General features: G+C 47.5%; 1 protein-coding gene across 4 annotated transcripts in view; it reads right to left on the bottom strand.

The window, feature by feature from the left end:
- Window positions 1-14,381, bottom strand: part of LOC142566249 (dnaJ homolog subfamily C member 7-like) — a 134,389-nt gene that overhangs the window by 44,806 nt on the left and 75,202 nt on the right. For all 4 annotated transcript variants that reach the window (XM_075677108.1, XM_075677092.1, XM_075677116.1 and 1 more), the window contains exon 4: window positions 9,989-10,107. In XM_075677108.1, coding sequence (XP_075533223.1) covers window positions 9,989-10,107 — 119 coding nt within the window. The remainder of the gene's footprint in view (window positions 1-9,988; window positions 10,108-14,381) is intronic.

Below are 14,381 nucleotides of genomic sequence, written 5' to 3'. Positions count from 1 at the left end.
TCCACAATACACTGGATGAGCTAATCGAGGCACAACGAATAGCACCCAATACGAGCGCCTGTCCAAAACTAAAACAGGTAGGCAAATACTGGATCGCCTAGGTATAAGGTATCATACCCAACATGGTGTCAAAGTAGATACGCCCAGACACATCAGAGACATGATAACCATCTGTCCAATACCCAAGAATATGCATCCTACCACCATCAGCATAGACGGGAAAGCAGAGCACACAATATACAGAAGAAATTTGGTAACAGCAAGGACACCACATTTGTAGACGCAGCTAGATACAGACACAAGTGCGCCTACACAGCAGTGGTGATAAATTACGACGGAAAATGCACGACAAGCACTACAGTCAATACGCTACACGCAGAAACTGCAGAGGAAATAGCTACTGCGCCAGCCATAGCACAAACACCAGCTGGCATAATCATCAGTGATTCCCAGATGGCCATACAAAGCTTTGCCAACGGTCGAATCTCCCCAGAGGCACTAAGACTCCTAAATTAGCTAATAACCGCGACAAAAGTGTCGCTCTCATCTGGACACCCGCTCACACACTACCAGACAGTAGCAATGAGGCGGCGCACCGCATGGCTCGAGAACTTACAGACCGAGCCTCGGTTAGCCCCGCCTCACCGACTACCGATGAGGGGGAGTGGGAAGATCGAATGACCAGATTTCACGAAATTACAGAAAACCATAGATTGCAGAGGAGTACATTCCCGCCACCGCAGCCAAAAACCAGTCTGTAGAATGGCAGCAGTTACAGACCTGATCCTATCCGAGTCCAGCTATTATGCACCTAATACACCCAGATTTATACACGACGGACAAGTGCAGACATTGAGACTCTAGAGCCACCCTGGAGCATATCCTGTGGGAATGTCCGGCTGCAATACAGGATAACGGCGATGCAGCCTTAAACAGTGACAACCTCCGTGCACGCTGGGAGTCTGCGTTGCTCAGCTTGGACCTGCAGCACCAATTCTGGGCCGTCCAAGGCCCACCCCACCAAATCGCAAGGCACTGAATAAAGTTATTTGAATGAATTGATATGGCTCATCACAAGTCGCTGTCATAGGTATTGAAGTCCCTAGTTATAATGAGATGCTTTTTCAACAGCTCTGATAGTGGCCATGCCACAATGTTTGCTTGTGTACTGTCAAAAGCTCATATGCTGTGGCCTAAGGCTCATGGCACTTTGCGAAAATACGCTCGCAGTGCAAGCGAAACAGAGTGCGTGGACATGCATGCAGATGCGGTCAATCTACAGTCAATTCTTGTTGATTCGAACATGCTTTATTCAAACTTTTGGTTAATTCGAACTGATGCTGTGATCCCGTCAAAGTTCTATGTATTCCAATGGGCGAAAACGGCCGGTAGTTCAAACGCGCAAGCATTTGGGATAGTTAATTCAAGCATACTGAGCTCTGACAATACTCTCAGCAGCGCGTCACTGCACTCATTTTCCAGCCATCTCCGTGCGGCTCACACCCGTTGCCCTTCCACCCCTCGAAACACGAATGGGCTGCGCCCATAGCTCTACACTGCCCCACCCTCCGACGCACGAATGGACCGCGCCGACTGCTCGCATGTTGCTTGCTGGCTCTTCATTCAGCGCAGGTTCTTTATTCTATGGCAGTTCTGCAAACAGCTTAATCCCTCGCGTTCATCATTTTTGGTTGCGTCTAAGTCGTTCCTGGCCACATGGTTTCTCAGCCTCATTTGACCCGCCACCGAAACGGAAGATGGCTGATCCACTTCTCCATGGCGGCAGCGATGACGCGGTAGAAAACGTTACCTCAACGTTGTCCTCACAGGAGGGCCGGCAGCTGATTCAGTCCCTCTGGAGCTTCGTTTTCGCGAGGAACCTTCTGCTGCACTACGTGGAGCACTTGGATGCCTTGGAGAAGGATGTCGGCAAGCTTCACGTAAAGCATGCAAGGCGGACGGACATAGGCTTTTCTCGTGCAAGCCAGTGAGAAGTACAGTCTGTTTCACACTTTGGGGAAAACTTGGAGCGCATTGCATCGCGATGCGGTGAGCGCTTGAGTCGGGCGGTGGCAACAGCTCGCGCAGGCGCAGGTGCTCAAGGGGCGGGGTCTTGAACCACGTCGTCTGTTGCAGCGGCGCGCGCTGGCCGCATTGTCGGGAAGCGTGCTACTGTCGGGGGCAGTGCACATATTTCATTGTTACTGCATGAACTGAGCTGGTATTCTTTACTAACCGTTGTGCAACGCCCACTGATACACCTCGAAAGTAAGTTCATCGCTGAAAGGTGCAGGACAATCATAGACGATGTAATGATTCCACACATTCTTGATGGCCTGTTCTCGGAAGGAGACTATATATTCCAACACGATAGGTCACCGATCCACACTGCTCGTGTTGTGCAAGAACTGCTCGAAGAGCGTGCCGTCACTTTCCTGGAGTGGCCGCCCCAATCCCCGGGCCTATGCATTATTTAAAATGCCTGGGGCTCACTGAAAGTATCGCTGGTGGATCATCCTCTCTATCAGTCGCCCGAGGATAGGCTTTGGTCCACCATCGTCAGCGAATGAGAGATGCTGCGAATGAACACATCGCAGACCAAGTCACTTTACACTTCACTGCCTTCCAGAATGAGCGCTGTCATTGCTGCCGCTGGGGACATGACGAGATACTAAGTGAAGTTCAGAGCGTGACGCGTCCAATTCCTTGCCGGCAGGCCAGGTCTGCCTGGTGTAGTGAATGATTGTGGAGAAGAATCACTTCCAGCTCATTGTCTTAACATAAAACATTCCTTTATTCGTATCCTTTTGTTTCATCATGTTTGACCCCCATAGTTATCATGGTTGAGTGCTTTGTTTTCCTTTTGAGTTCACTAAAGACTGAGCATGCTGCACGCACATCTTGGTGCGTCTTGATGCTGGGTATAGACAAAAACGGCACCGCGAGCGGCGCTGCTGCGCCAGCGTTGAGAGCGCTGCATACGGGGCAAAATTGAACTAGCGGGTGGTATGCCTCTCCCAACTCTCGTTTGCACCGCCTTGATTGCCTCTTGCACTGTGTGTGTTTGGGCACGTTTCGTACCGCGCACGGTGTGTGCCTACGTGCGTGTGTTTTGTTCGAAGGACGATGTACAGTCTGTTTAACACTTAGGGGAAAACTTGGAGCGCATTGCATTGCGATGCGGCAAGCGCTTGAGTCAGGCGGCGGCAGCAGCTTACGCAGGCTCAGGTGCTCGAGGGGCGGGATCTTGAACGGCGTCGTCTGCTATGGCGGCGCGCGCTGGCCGCATTGTCGGGAAGCGTTCTGTCAGTTGCAGTGCGCCGATCTCATTGTTACTGCGTGAAATGAGCCGGTATTCTTTACCAAGCGTTGTGCAACGCCCACTGATACACCTCGAAAGGGATTTCATCGCTGAAAGGTGCAGGGCAGTTATAAACGACATACTGATTCCATAAGTTCTTGACGGCCCGTTCCTAGAAGGCGACTATATATTCTAACACGATAGGGCGCCGATCCACACTGCTCATGTTGTGCAAGAACTGCTGGAAAAGCGTGCCGTCACTCTCTTGAAGTGGCCGCCTCAATCCCTGGGCGCCAACATCATTTAAAATGTCTGGGGCTCGTTGAAAGTATTGCTGGCGCACCATCCCCTCTATCAGTCGCCTGAGGATAGGCTTCGATCCACCATCGTCAGCGACTGAGACATGCTGCGAATGAACACATCCCTGATCAAGTCACTCTACACTTCACTGCCTTCCAGGATGAGCGCTGTCATCGCTGCCGCTGGGGACATGACGAGATACTAACTGAAGTTCGGAGCGTGACATGTCCAATACCCCGCCAGCGGGCAGGGTCTGTCTGGTGTAATGAATGATTGTCGAAAAAACTCACTTCCAGCTCATTGTCTTAATCTAAAACATTCCTTTATTCGTATCCGTTTGTTTCATTGTGTTCGAGCCCCATAGTTATCATTGTTGAGTGCTTTGTTTTCCTTTCGAGTCGAATAAAGACTGAGCACGTTGCGCGCGCATTTTGGTGCGTCTTGTCGCTGCTTATTACGGTAGCACACACAGTGAAGAAATATACGTGCACGCGCTCAGTACCACGGCCTTTCGAAAGAACAAACGAAGCGTGCTGTCAAACGAAGTTTGTGGAACTCTATTATCGCCAATGAAGGCTCAGAGTTTGGCGGGACAGGACAAGAAGGAAAGAAGACAGGAAAGAAGACAGGACAAGCGCTGGTCGAACAACTGCAAGCTTTTATATGAATAAAAGGATTATATACTGAGTAATTATGAAATAAATTCATGTGGGCTACATATAAAAACCGTCATACACACAAGAGTGATCAATGAACGAGCTCGCTTCATTTGCCAGCTGTTTACTTCATTCGGCGCACCGCAGTAATCCATGCCTGTCATCTGCTTTTTTTGTACCATTTTCTTGTGAATCGGCAGAATTTGACTGGTGGCATCAACCCTTTCGTGTTTACATTGCCGTTGTGACAGTTAACAACACAATAATAATTTCTGGTCATCCGAAGAGGTGCCGTCGCAAAGGAGACGTCTCGCGCGCAGCGCGAACTGAACGCGGGCGCGATGGTGAAGGGAAGCGGCGGCGGAAACCTACACTCGTTGGAGGTGAAATCGTTCCGTCAGGGAAGAAACGAGCGCTGGCGTCTAGGATGAAACTTGGAGTGCGGACATCCATTACGGTAGAACACACAGTGAAGAAATATACGCACACACACTCGGTACCCCGGCCTTTCGAAAGAACAAACAAAGCATGCTGTCAAAAGAAGTTTGTGGAACTCCATTATCGCCAATGAAGGCTCAGTGTTTGGCATTGCACGTTTAGTAAAGAATATCAGCTCAGTTCCCGCAGTAACAATGAAATCGGTGCACTGCCTCTGACAGTAGCACGCTTCCCGACAATGCGGCCGCCGTAGCAGACGACGCAGATTACAACTCCGCCCCTCGAGCATGCGCCTGCGCGAGCTGCTACCGCCGCCAGACTCGAGTGCTCGCCGCATCGCGATGCCATATGTTTCGAGTTTTCGCCTAAGTATGAAGCAGACTGTACATGGCGAGATGCTTGTGGCGATCTCTCCTCAGTGTTTCTTCTGGATATCTCAAGCCGACAGGCTGCCACAGCAGCCTTCTCGCAATCATTAAAAGGCCCCCTTTGGGGCCACCAAAGCAATGCCTCGGCGGTGCTTGCATATCGCTTGCCACGTGCGACGCCTCTTTGCAGTTGTTATAGCAGTGCCATTCTTGAACGCCAACAGCTGCAGCTTGTTACACGCGATCGGAGCGACCGTGAAGCAGTTAAATGAGTGAACACAATCAGCAGCCAGGCGGAGGAATGTGGTGGGGAGAGGCACTGGCCTCCCCGTCACTATAGTTTTCTCACATCAGCTCTGCCATCCCCCTCTCTTGATTTGTTTGTGCAACCCGGATATAACAATTACCGGTTATAACAATGGAATTTTCGTGGCATTTGAACATTGTCATAAGTGGGTTCGACTGTAAAGACGGGGACAGCGGAAAAGAACACAAAAACGACACCCGTGTCGTTTTTGTGTTTTTTCTGCTGTCCCCGTCTTTATTTGCGGTCAATATGATATGCACGGAAAGCATCACACGTTGCAGAACACCGGTTCCAGAAAGTGAGGTTCACCCCAGTACAGAAGTGCTATGTGGTGAGGCATACCAAAAGTTAGCAGGGGCAATTGGGTCATGGTATGTTTTCTTTAATTATACACACGTGCACTCGCTGTCTCCTATCACAGTACGAGCACAGATACGCCTAATAAGAGTACTGGCAGGTCTTTAGAGCTATTTCAGACGTGCCTGTGACGAGTTGAGCCTTTGGGGGCAGTTGAAGGCATGAATTGATTTTTTCGGACCACCCAATTTTTCTACCGTTTTCGCAGTCCCTAGGGAGCCCGAAAACTCGGACGTTGACTGCAATTTGTAAATATGTGCAAATAAACCTTACACAACTTCCCACTCATGTGTTAGATCAGTGCACATGCACCGCTGCAGATAAGTCCTCCATTCAATTAGCTTCCTTTAATTCGAACTTCTTTTCATTTGAACAAACGTTTGGGCCCCTTCGAGTTCGAATTATTCAGATTCAACTGTGCTTGTTTTCTCCTAATGCTCCATTTGTGCTTTGAATAAACAACGCTTCATAGCGTGCTATGTAATGAAACTTGCAATAATGGTTGTTCATTATTTGAAAACTATTTGAAAGCTATTTGATATTCAATGCAGCCTCAAAGATCACTATTCGCAGACCCCTAATTGAATTATATGGAGGCACCAATGCTAATGCATTATACTCAAGTATTGCTTAAGAACAGTCTTTTTTTTAATAATGGAGGTGGAGAAGCCATCACAGTATTACCGTATTTACCCGCGTATAACCCGCCCCTGCGTATAACCCGCACCCCTAACTTTGAACTCGGCGAAAAAAAAAAAAAAAAAACTCGCGTATAACCCGCACGTTTACCTGAAAAAAAAAAAATGAGCGCTAGAAAGATGCAACTCACACTCAGTGATCATTTCGTTTTCAGAACATTTATTCAAACGACCGCCACCACGTCACTGGTTATCCGATTCTTAATCGTCGCCGCTCTCACTACTGCCATCCGAGGCTTCATCGCCACTCTCAAAGACGTAGTCGTCCTCGGAACCATCCAGACTATTACTGATCGCACATTTTTTAAAGCTTTTGCGCACCAAATCGGCCGGTATCGCTTTCCACGCATCCACGATCCACTGGCACAGCAATGGAATATCAGGCCTTCGCACGCGTCCCGTCGGTGTGAGGGCGTAAATGCCGTCGGCCATCAACTGGGCATACAGCCGCTTCACGTGTGCCTTGAACGGCTTGTTCAGGCACACGTCGAGTGGCTGTAGCATGGACGTCATGCCGCCAGGTATTATGACGAGGTCGGTGCTGGTCTCGGCAAGGCGAGCCTTCACCGCATCAGTGCAGTGGCCTCTGAAGGAATCTAGTACGAGCATCGACCGGCGTGCCAGCAAGGCACCTGGTCTTCGCTCCCAGATTACTCGAAGCCAGTCACCGACTCGGCCACTGTTCATCCACGAATTTTCTTCCGCACGCACAACGATTCCTGGGGGCAGTGGAATGCCAGGTGGCGTCTTGCGTTTGAAAATGACATACGGGCGCAGTTTCGTGCCGTCAGCCAAAGCGCATAGCATGACTGTGCAGCGCAGCTTGGCATTTCCGCCGGTCAGCACGCTGACTGATTTGGAGCCCTTTTTTTCCATGGTCGTGTCCATCGGCATCTCAAAGTACACAGGTGTTTGATCAGCATTTCCCACCTGAGACAGCAAATAGCTGTGCTCCTTCCGAAGTGCGATCACATATCGTTGAAAGTTCAACAACTTTTCCTCGTAGGCTTCAGGAAGCCACTGGCACATGGTTGTTCGCCGCCGCATAGAAAATCCATGTCTTCGCATGAAGCGCTGAAGCCATCCACGGCTTGCACGAAACTCACGTGGAATGTTCAATTCCCGGGCCAACTTCAGGGCTTCCATTTGCGCCATCTCAGTCGAAACAGCGTGGCCACGACTTCTCTGCTCCTCAATGAACTTCGCAAGCTGCGTCTCGAGGTGGGGGTACGCGCCAGTCTTCGGACCCCGAAACGCTCGCCTGTTCCGGTTCGTTGCTTCGAGACTCTTTTTTCTTCCTCCAGTCGCGAATGCACGACTCGTCGACGTCATGCTGTCTTGCAGTAGCTCTGTTGCCGATTTCTTCGGCAGCGGCTATAATCTTTAGCTTCTCTTTCGCTGTGAAACACTGCCGTCGAGTCGCACTCATGATGCCAAAACAAAGCAGGCAAACAGTGCAAACTGGGGTAAGTACACTAAACAGCGCCTAACGCGAGGCTCAACAATGCTGGCCTTTCGTTGGCCCTTCATCGGCTTGACAAGCGTCGATGACGATGGGGATGGCGGACTACACGGGGAGGCCGCCGCACATTGCGGTGAAGCCGACCCCCCCCCCCCCCCTCCCAAGGAAAAAATTCGCAGATAACCCGCACCCCCACTTTTTAAACGCGTTTTTTCACATTTTGGTGCGGGTTATACGCGAATAAATACGGTAAATACTTCTAAATGCAAGGTATAAATGGAATCCAAATGCGACAAAAAAAAATGTTTCTCATTAAATGCACCTACCCTGACAAGCCACAATCTTTCAACAGTGGCCAGTGGTAATGGTGTACGCGTTTACTCGCATGTCTATGAACAAGATTCACATCATACTGTGAATTCTTCAAGGAATCATCCAGCAGTACCATAAACTCTTTGAAGGTTAAAGATTTTCATAGTCTGCTACGTTGAAAACAGACACTTATTTTTTCAGGTATCAGTGAGCCACCAAAAATTATATAAAATACTTTACTGTCGTGTACATGAAACTCAAAAATCATACTACTTGGCTGAGAACATTATTTCAAAAGTGGCTCACAGCTCCATGTGTTTTCGTAGATGACTGTTAGGAAAACCAAATGCTTCACACTGGGTATAAGAGCACTAATGTACTGAACGAATACGAAAATGCAATAAAAATCCGGCACAGCACACAACAAATACAGTTACTGAGGCGGACATTACTTCGCACACATCTGTAAATTTCAAAAATGCAATTTTTTTTTTCTCATTAGTTGTGCCCTTTGTACTGTACTTGTTTGGTCATCCGAGTTCTACTAACAGCTACCTTTCATACATCCCTTTTTTCCGGGTATATAATGTCAGAAATGCTTTAAAAGCCAACTACAGCGAAAATTCATTTTGGCTAAATTGTTATAATTGAGTGCACCCAAACATCGTTATAATGAAGTTGTAGGGGGACCCAAAATTACTTAGTTATGCGCCGACTACGCAGCTGTGGCAGTATTCTCAGGCAACTTCTATGACTTTCTGAGATAGTTTCACTTTCTCGAGGTGTCGCATATCCGTTGGAAGTATACAGCAAACAGTGCGCTCTTGGCACTGTGCAAAGATAGCAAGCTTGGCACTGTGCAAAGATAGCAAGCTTGGCACAGTGTCAGAAACACTGTTAGTTGTGTACGCAAACGCTTTTGGCAAGAGAAAGTGAAACTATCTCTTAAAAGCGATTGCCTGACAATATCACATCAATGCAATTTCGGAAGTCGCACCTAGCTGTACCAGCCTGCACGACACGCTGCAGCAAGAGAGAAATGTAGAGGTACAGATTTTTTTTGCATGCTACGTGCAAGGAGCACCATCAAACGGTATGTGGCACAATGCAGCTAAGCTTGGCCTGAGAGGTTGCAATCCCGGATGGCGCGCCTGTGCGCCCAGTTTCACTAGCTACGCGCTGCAGCAAGAGAAAGAAGTGCGATAATGAGCTGCTGCTTGTGCCCGGCCACTGAGCACGTGGCAGTGAGAAAGACAAGTGTTGACTGACAGCGCATTCAATGTGAGAATTTTTAACTGCCGCGCCGAATGAGTGCTGAAACCAGTGAAAAGTGATATGGTCGGTACTTTTTTTGGTTTCAGAGACAAATCTAGTTTGTTATATCCATTGGCAGGACAAATTTGTTAAAACAAGGCTTTAAATACATGGATCTCTACAGAGATTTCAAGGGGAATTACATTTACTTCATTATACCGGGTTTTGTTATGGCGATGTCTAAGTGCATATACTACTATTGAAGCAAGTGGCAAAACTGCAGAGCTGGTAATAGTCTCATTTTTCTATAAGCAGCATTTAAAGAGCACCTAAGCAGATGATGCGTACACCTTGGTGCTTGGTGGATATGATGTATATCCCAGCATGCTAATGCTGAAGAATTGCATGATTCTCAATGTTCTGGGTTATGCGTCACTTCCAGCGAGTGGTTTTTATTCCAGTTGGCCTTTAACTGCCCCAGTTTAAACATTTCTTTAAAGACATCGACTATGTTGACCATGTATGAGGCACCTACTTGGCAATCTGGCGTGCATCAGGCAATCGCTTCAAGAGGGCGAGACTCTCTGCTCTGAGCACTTCAATTTTGGAACAGGACACGGCTTGCTGCAATGCACGATCCATGCAGTAGATTACCTGTGCAGACAGTGAGTGCTGATTAATGACATGTACAGCAAAATTATAATACTCTAATACAAGTGAAACAAAGCTCAGGGAAATCCAAAGCAGTAAAGATTATGAACAATTAGGAAACAATTCTACACACGAACAAAAGCTGCCTTTTCAGTCCAACACAAACTTGAACTCAACTGTCCTACAGTAGTATATCATAATGGTGTTTTCGCCCAATACACTATGTTGTATATGGTGATTTCAGTCAATTCGATCCCGACCGAAGGTCTCTGCTTGGGCCCATAGATTTCTATGGCACAAATTTTCGTTACTTCGAACATGAATGGTCGGCATGTGTGTGCCTGACCTGAATTGTGGCCTCCTTAGCAGCAACGTCTGTCATAGCTAAGTTTGGGGGACAGTGACTGCAAATAACACAATTCATGCATCGCCAAAAATCTTTTCCTGCCTGCCCTATGAAGATTTCCAAGTGAAAATGGTAGCTCACAATGAATGATTACAGTATTTACCCAAGTCAGTGGTGCGTTTCAACATTTTTTTCTGCCTCTTGTTTAATTCGGCCAGCCGACTTATTTAATCAATTTCGTCAGTTCCGTCAGGGTCAAATTAACAGAAGATGAGTGTGTATGTGAACAGTTCCCTTCTTTACTTTATCCTCTCTCCCTGTCCTTTTATGCCCCTGCCCCCTTCCCCTAAACTGCTGACTGATGTTCAGGTGTTAGCAGACTGCAGCAGATAGGTAGTTGCAGCGCGATCAGCAGTAACTCCCTTCCTTTCCTTTTATTTCTATAAACAAACAATTACTATTTTCTTAACGTAAGTCCAATTCTTTTCATAAGAAAAATAATTTCACACATTAAAATCCTGTAGGTGGTTTATCTGCACACCAGACTTGCACCCACGGTAACTGAGGCTTAAAGTATAAACTATGTTTCGCAAAACTTGTGCACAGATAAATATATGCACCGTCTACTCTTAAATAGGCAGCAAAATGCCATAACACCTCAAGACATGAGACACAAAAACCCATAAAAACAAATTCTGTGAATCTTTAAAAGGCAACCACATTCAAATACATAACATTACTTTTGTTCAACTCAGCTATACAAAGGCTTTTGCTGTATGTACTTTGTGTAACATAAAAGCAGCTAAGCTACTCAATGGTGGAGCATTGGTGCCACGCTGGTGTGACGAATGCTAGGAGATTAAAATGAGACCCTCGAACACACAGAAAGCGTATCGCTGACAATTTTCCCTTCTTTTTCCTTTAGCCCTCACCAGGTCTGGCCATATTGAGCTGACAAGCGCAGAGCATACAATGCGCAATAACGATAGTGTCTGCAAAATATTACATCGCTATGCGCCGCGGAAAGACCTGAAATTCCAAACCGAACGCTGTTTTCCCTTCCTCTCGCGGCTGCTGCGCTCCAAGCCGGAGGTTGACGTACACATGCTAGTGTGCCTATGTACACATGTTCACGCTGCGTTGTCACTCGTAGTGACATGTGACTGACATGTGACACGTCTTGCATGCAGACATAGAAACTATGTCATTTTCTACGGTGTTCCAGCGCGGGATCATGCTCTGCGATCCGCTTGTGCCTGCCTCAGTATTCGTGTAGCACAGACTTATAACACTAGTCAGGTGACCTCGTGCACAGCACTCAAAATCATGCGCTGCGCGAAATGAGACAATCGCAACAGCTCGCAAGCGATGTCATCAGCGGAAGTGCACTGTGTCGCAAAAAACCTAGGATAAAAAGAAATGAAGGCGGGGCCCGTGACTTATGCATCACGTGATCCTCGAGGTCCGTATGGGAGAATGCAGGAAAGGAATTTCGATTGCAGAGGCTAGACGAGGCAGGTGGAGAGAGAGTATTTTTGCAGTGAAGCTCGCCTCCTGAAATCATCGGCTTGTGGCCCTGAAATATTTCTATCTCAGCTATTAATTAGCCGATTTGAAAATTTTTTGCAGCAGAACGCTCCCTAGAGGACACATAACTTCCGGCGTATCACCAAAATTTGCTATAGGGCCTGGTGAGGGGCCCTTTAAGCTTGCACTTCGTGCAAGCTTAAAACATGGAAGTGAGACTGGCAACTGCTGCAGCCGAATGCCTCTACAACGAAATTACCTGTATAATGAAGAATTTAGTATGTCCCAGCCGAATTCCTGCGTATTATATGTATTGTGAATTCCCCTAGTACAACAAATGAATTGAGGCACTCCTGAAAGCTGATTTATTGCTTTATAACAAACACTAGTACAGACCAGCGCCAGTACTACACTGCACATTACCTATAGCAGCCTCCCCTCCCTGAAGCAAAAAGAAATGCCCAACAAACCTAACGGCCGAACCATTCGACGAGGGACCCAAGTGTGCATGTGTAATAGTGCAACTATAACAGTATAACGGTAATAATGTTAGCTGGCAGAGAAAAAAAGCAATACTAAAGTTGTAAAAAACCTTATAGCTCCCACTCAGTGGTGGTGTACAGTGTAGAGAGTTACAGGAGCTCCCCATGGAAATCAACACTGGCAAACTCTGAACAAGTGCAAGCACATCGATGAAGCGTGCTCCTGTGGAGGGGCATGTGGACGTATCTGACTGGGAGTTGTCAAAGTGACGTAAACTTCGTCAAGCGCCTGCCAGCACTTCCACTGTCAGTTGGCTGCAGTCACATGTACTGTTGGCCAAAGTGTGCACTATATTATTAGCAGCTCCTTTCGTCTCTTGAATTCATGTTAAATAACATTTTCTTTAGCTAGATGTGCTTCACTGATACAATAGTAACAACTACAAGCAGTACAGTGTATCATCTTTACAACTAAATGACCTGTATAACGAAGTATTTCGAAGGTCCCAAGTGCTTTGTTATAAAGGCATTCATTCGACTATCCACACTGCCAGTACTAAATTTTGAATTTTTATTAGAGGAGCAGAGCCAGCAACTGCTTACCAAAGACAATGCTGGGAAAAAGATCACAACTTGCAACCAGACTGCACATTTCCGGCCACGGCTACATGGATGACTGGTTAACCTCTAATTATCTAATTAATATTTTAGCAACAACTGAAAATAAAAATTAAATGCGGCATTTAACATCCTGAAATTATGCAGTGGGTTATGAGGAATGCCACAGTAGAGGCATTCTGCTTCCACTGGAATGTGGTTGCTGCTGCCAAAAATCGAACCTGTGACCTCGTGCTCAGCAGCACAATGCCATGGCAACCTAGCCACCACAGCAGGTCAACAACTGAAACAGTATTAGGCAAGTGTGGATTTTTATATACCGTATTTACACGATTGTAAGTCGACCCCTTTTTTCAAATTTGAAAGTCTGAAGTTGGGGGGGTCGACTTACAATCGAAACCAAAACATGGCCCCGCCAAAAAAAGCCATACCAACGAGAGCTACAACGCAGTTACAATTTTATGTTTGCTCTATGGCCCTACCCGTATCTTTTCGCTATCCCGTGTGTTTGTTCGCTTTTCGGAAGGGTTTTTTAACATTTTTGAGAGTCTTACAGTGCATGCAACACTCATGGGGGGGTGTCGATAGTTGATAAAAGCGCCGCTGTTCCCATTTGCGGCGGCACCCTCAGAACGGCGGCGCTTGCAGGGAGTATCGGTAGTTCATGGAAGAGCAGACACCGCTCGCGGGTTTCTCTTTCTCTGTTTAAAGGCATTGGTATTAATTTGACTAACTTCTTGACGCGCTCCACTTCGGCTACGTGCTACTTCTACGCTTCCCCAGTCGTCATGAGTGCTGGAAGCCCACTAATCTTTCGGCACTCGTTCACAGCAGCGTTCAAGAGGGCTGCCATCCTTTACGCCGAAGAAACAAATCACTGCGCAGCGGGCCGCAATTTCGATGTTTCTAAACGGGTGGTGCAAGAGTGGTGACTGCAGCGAAGCGAAATTTTCACCTGTGTGACGGCAAGTGAGAAATTTCCCACGTGCTGAAGTATGGACGCTTTCCGGAGCTGTAGGCTAAGCTTGCGGCGTACGTCGCTGAAATGCATGATCGGTCCCTGCCAGTGAAGTGCGACGTGGTCATGAAATAAGCCCGGACCTCCGCCTTAATTTTAAGGTTCTGCTCCGCCGTGAGTACGAGTGGCTGGCGGCAGAAGACTGCGAAATTACGCCAACCGGACCTGTCAAAAGAGCCTCCCTGACGGCTGCGTGTGGTTGGGTGCATTTGGCGTGGGCTGCTGTTTTGCAAGATGTCCTGGTGCGGTCGTTTGCCAAATTTGAAATTTCGCTGGACCACGACGC

The sequence above is a fragment of the Dermacentor variabilis genome, chromosome 1 (assembly GCF_050947875.1).
Source record: "Dermacentor variabilis isolate Ectoservices chromosome 1, ASM5094787v1, whole genome shotgun sequence".
NCBI lineage: Eukaryota > Metazoa > Arthropoda > Arachnida > Ixodida > Ixodidae > Dermacentor > Dermacentor variabilis.
The sequence above is the reverse complement of the archived record's forward strand: the minus strand, read 5'-3'. Positions and strand labels throughout refer to the sequence as shown.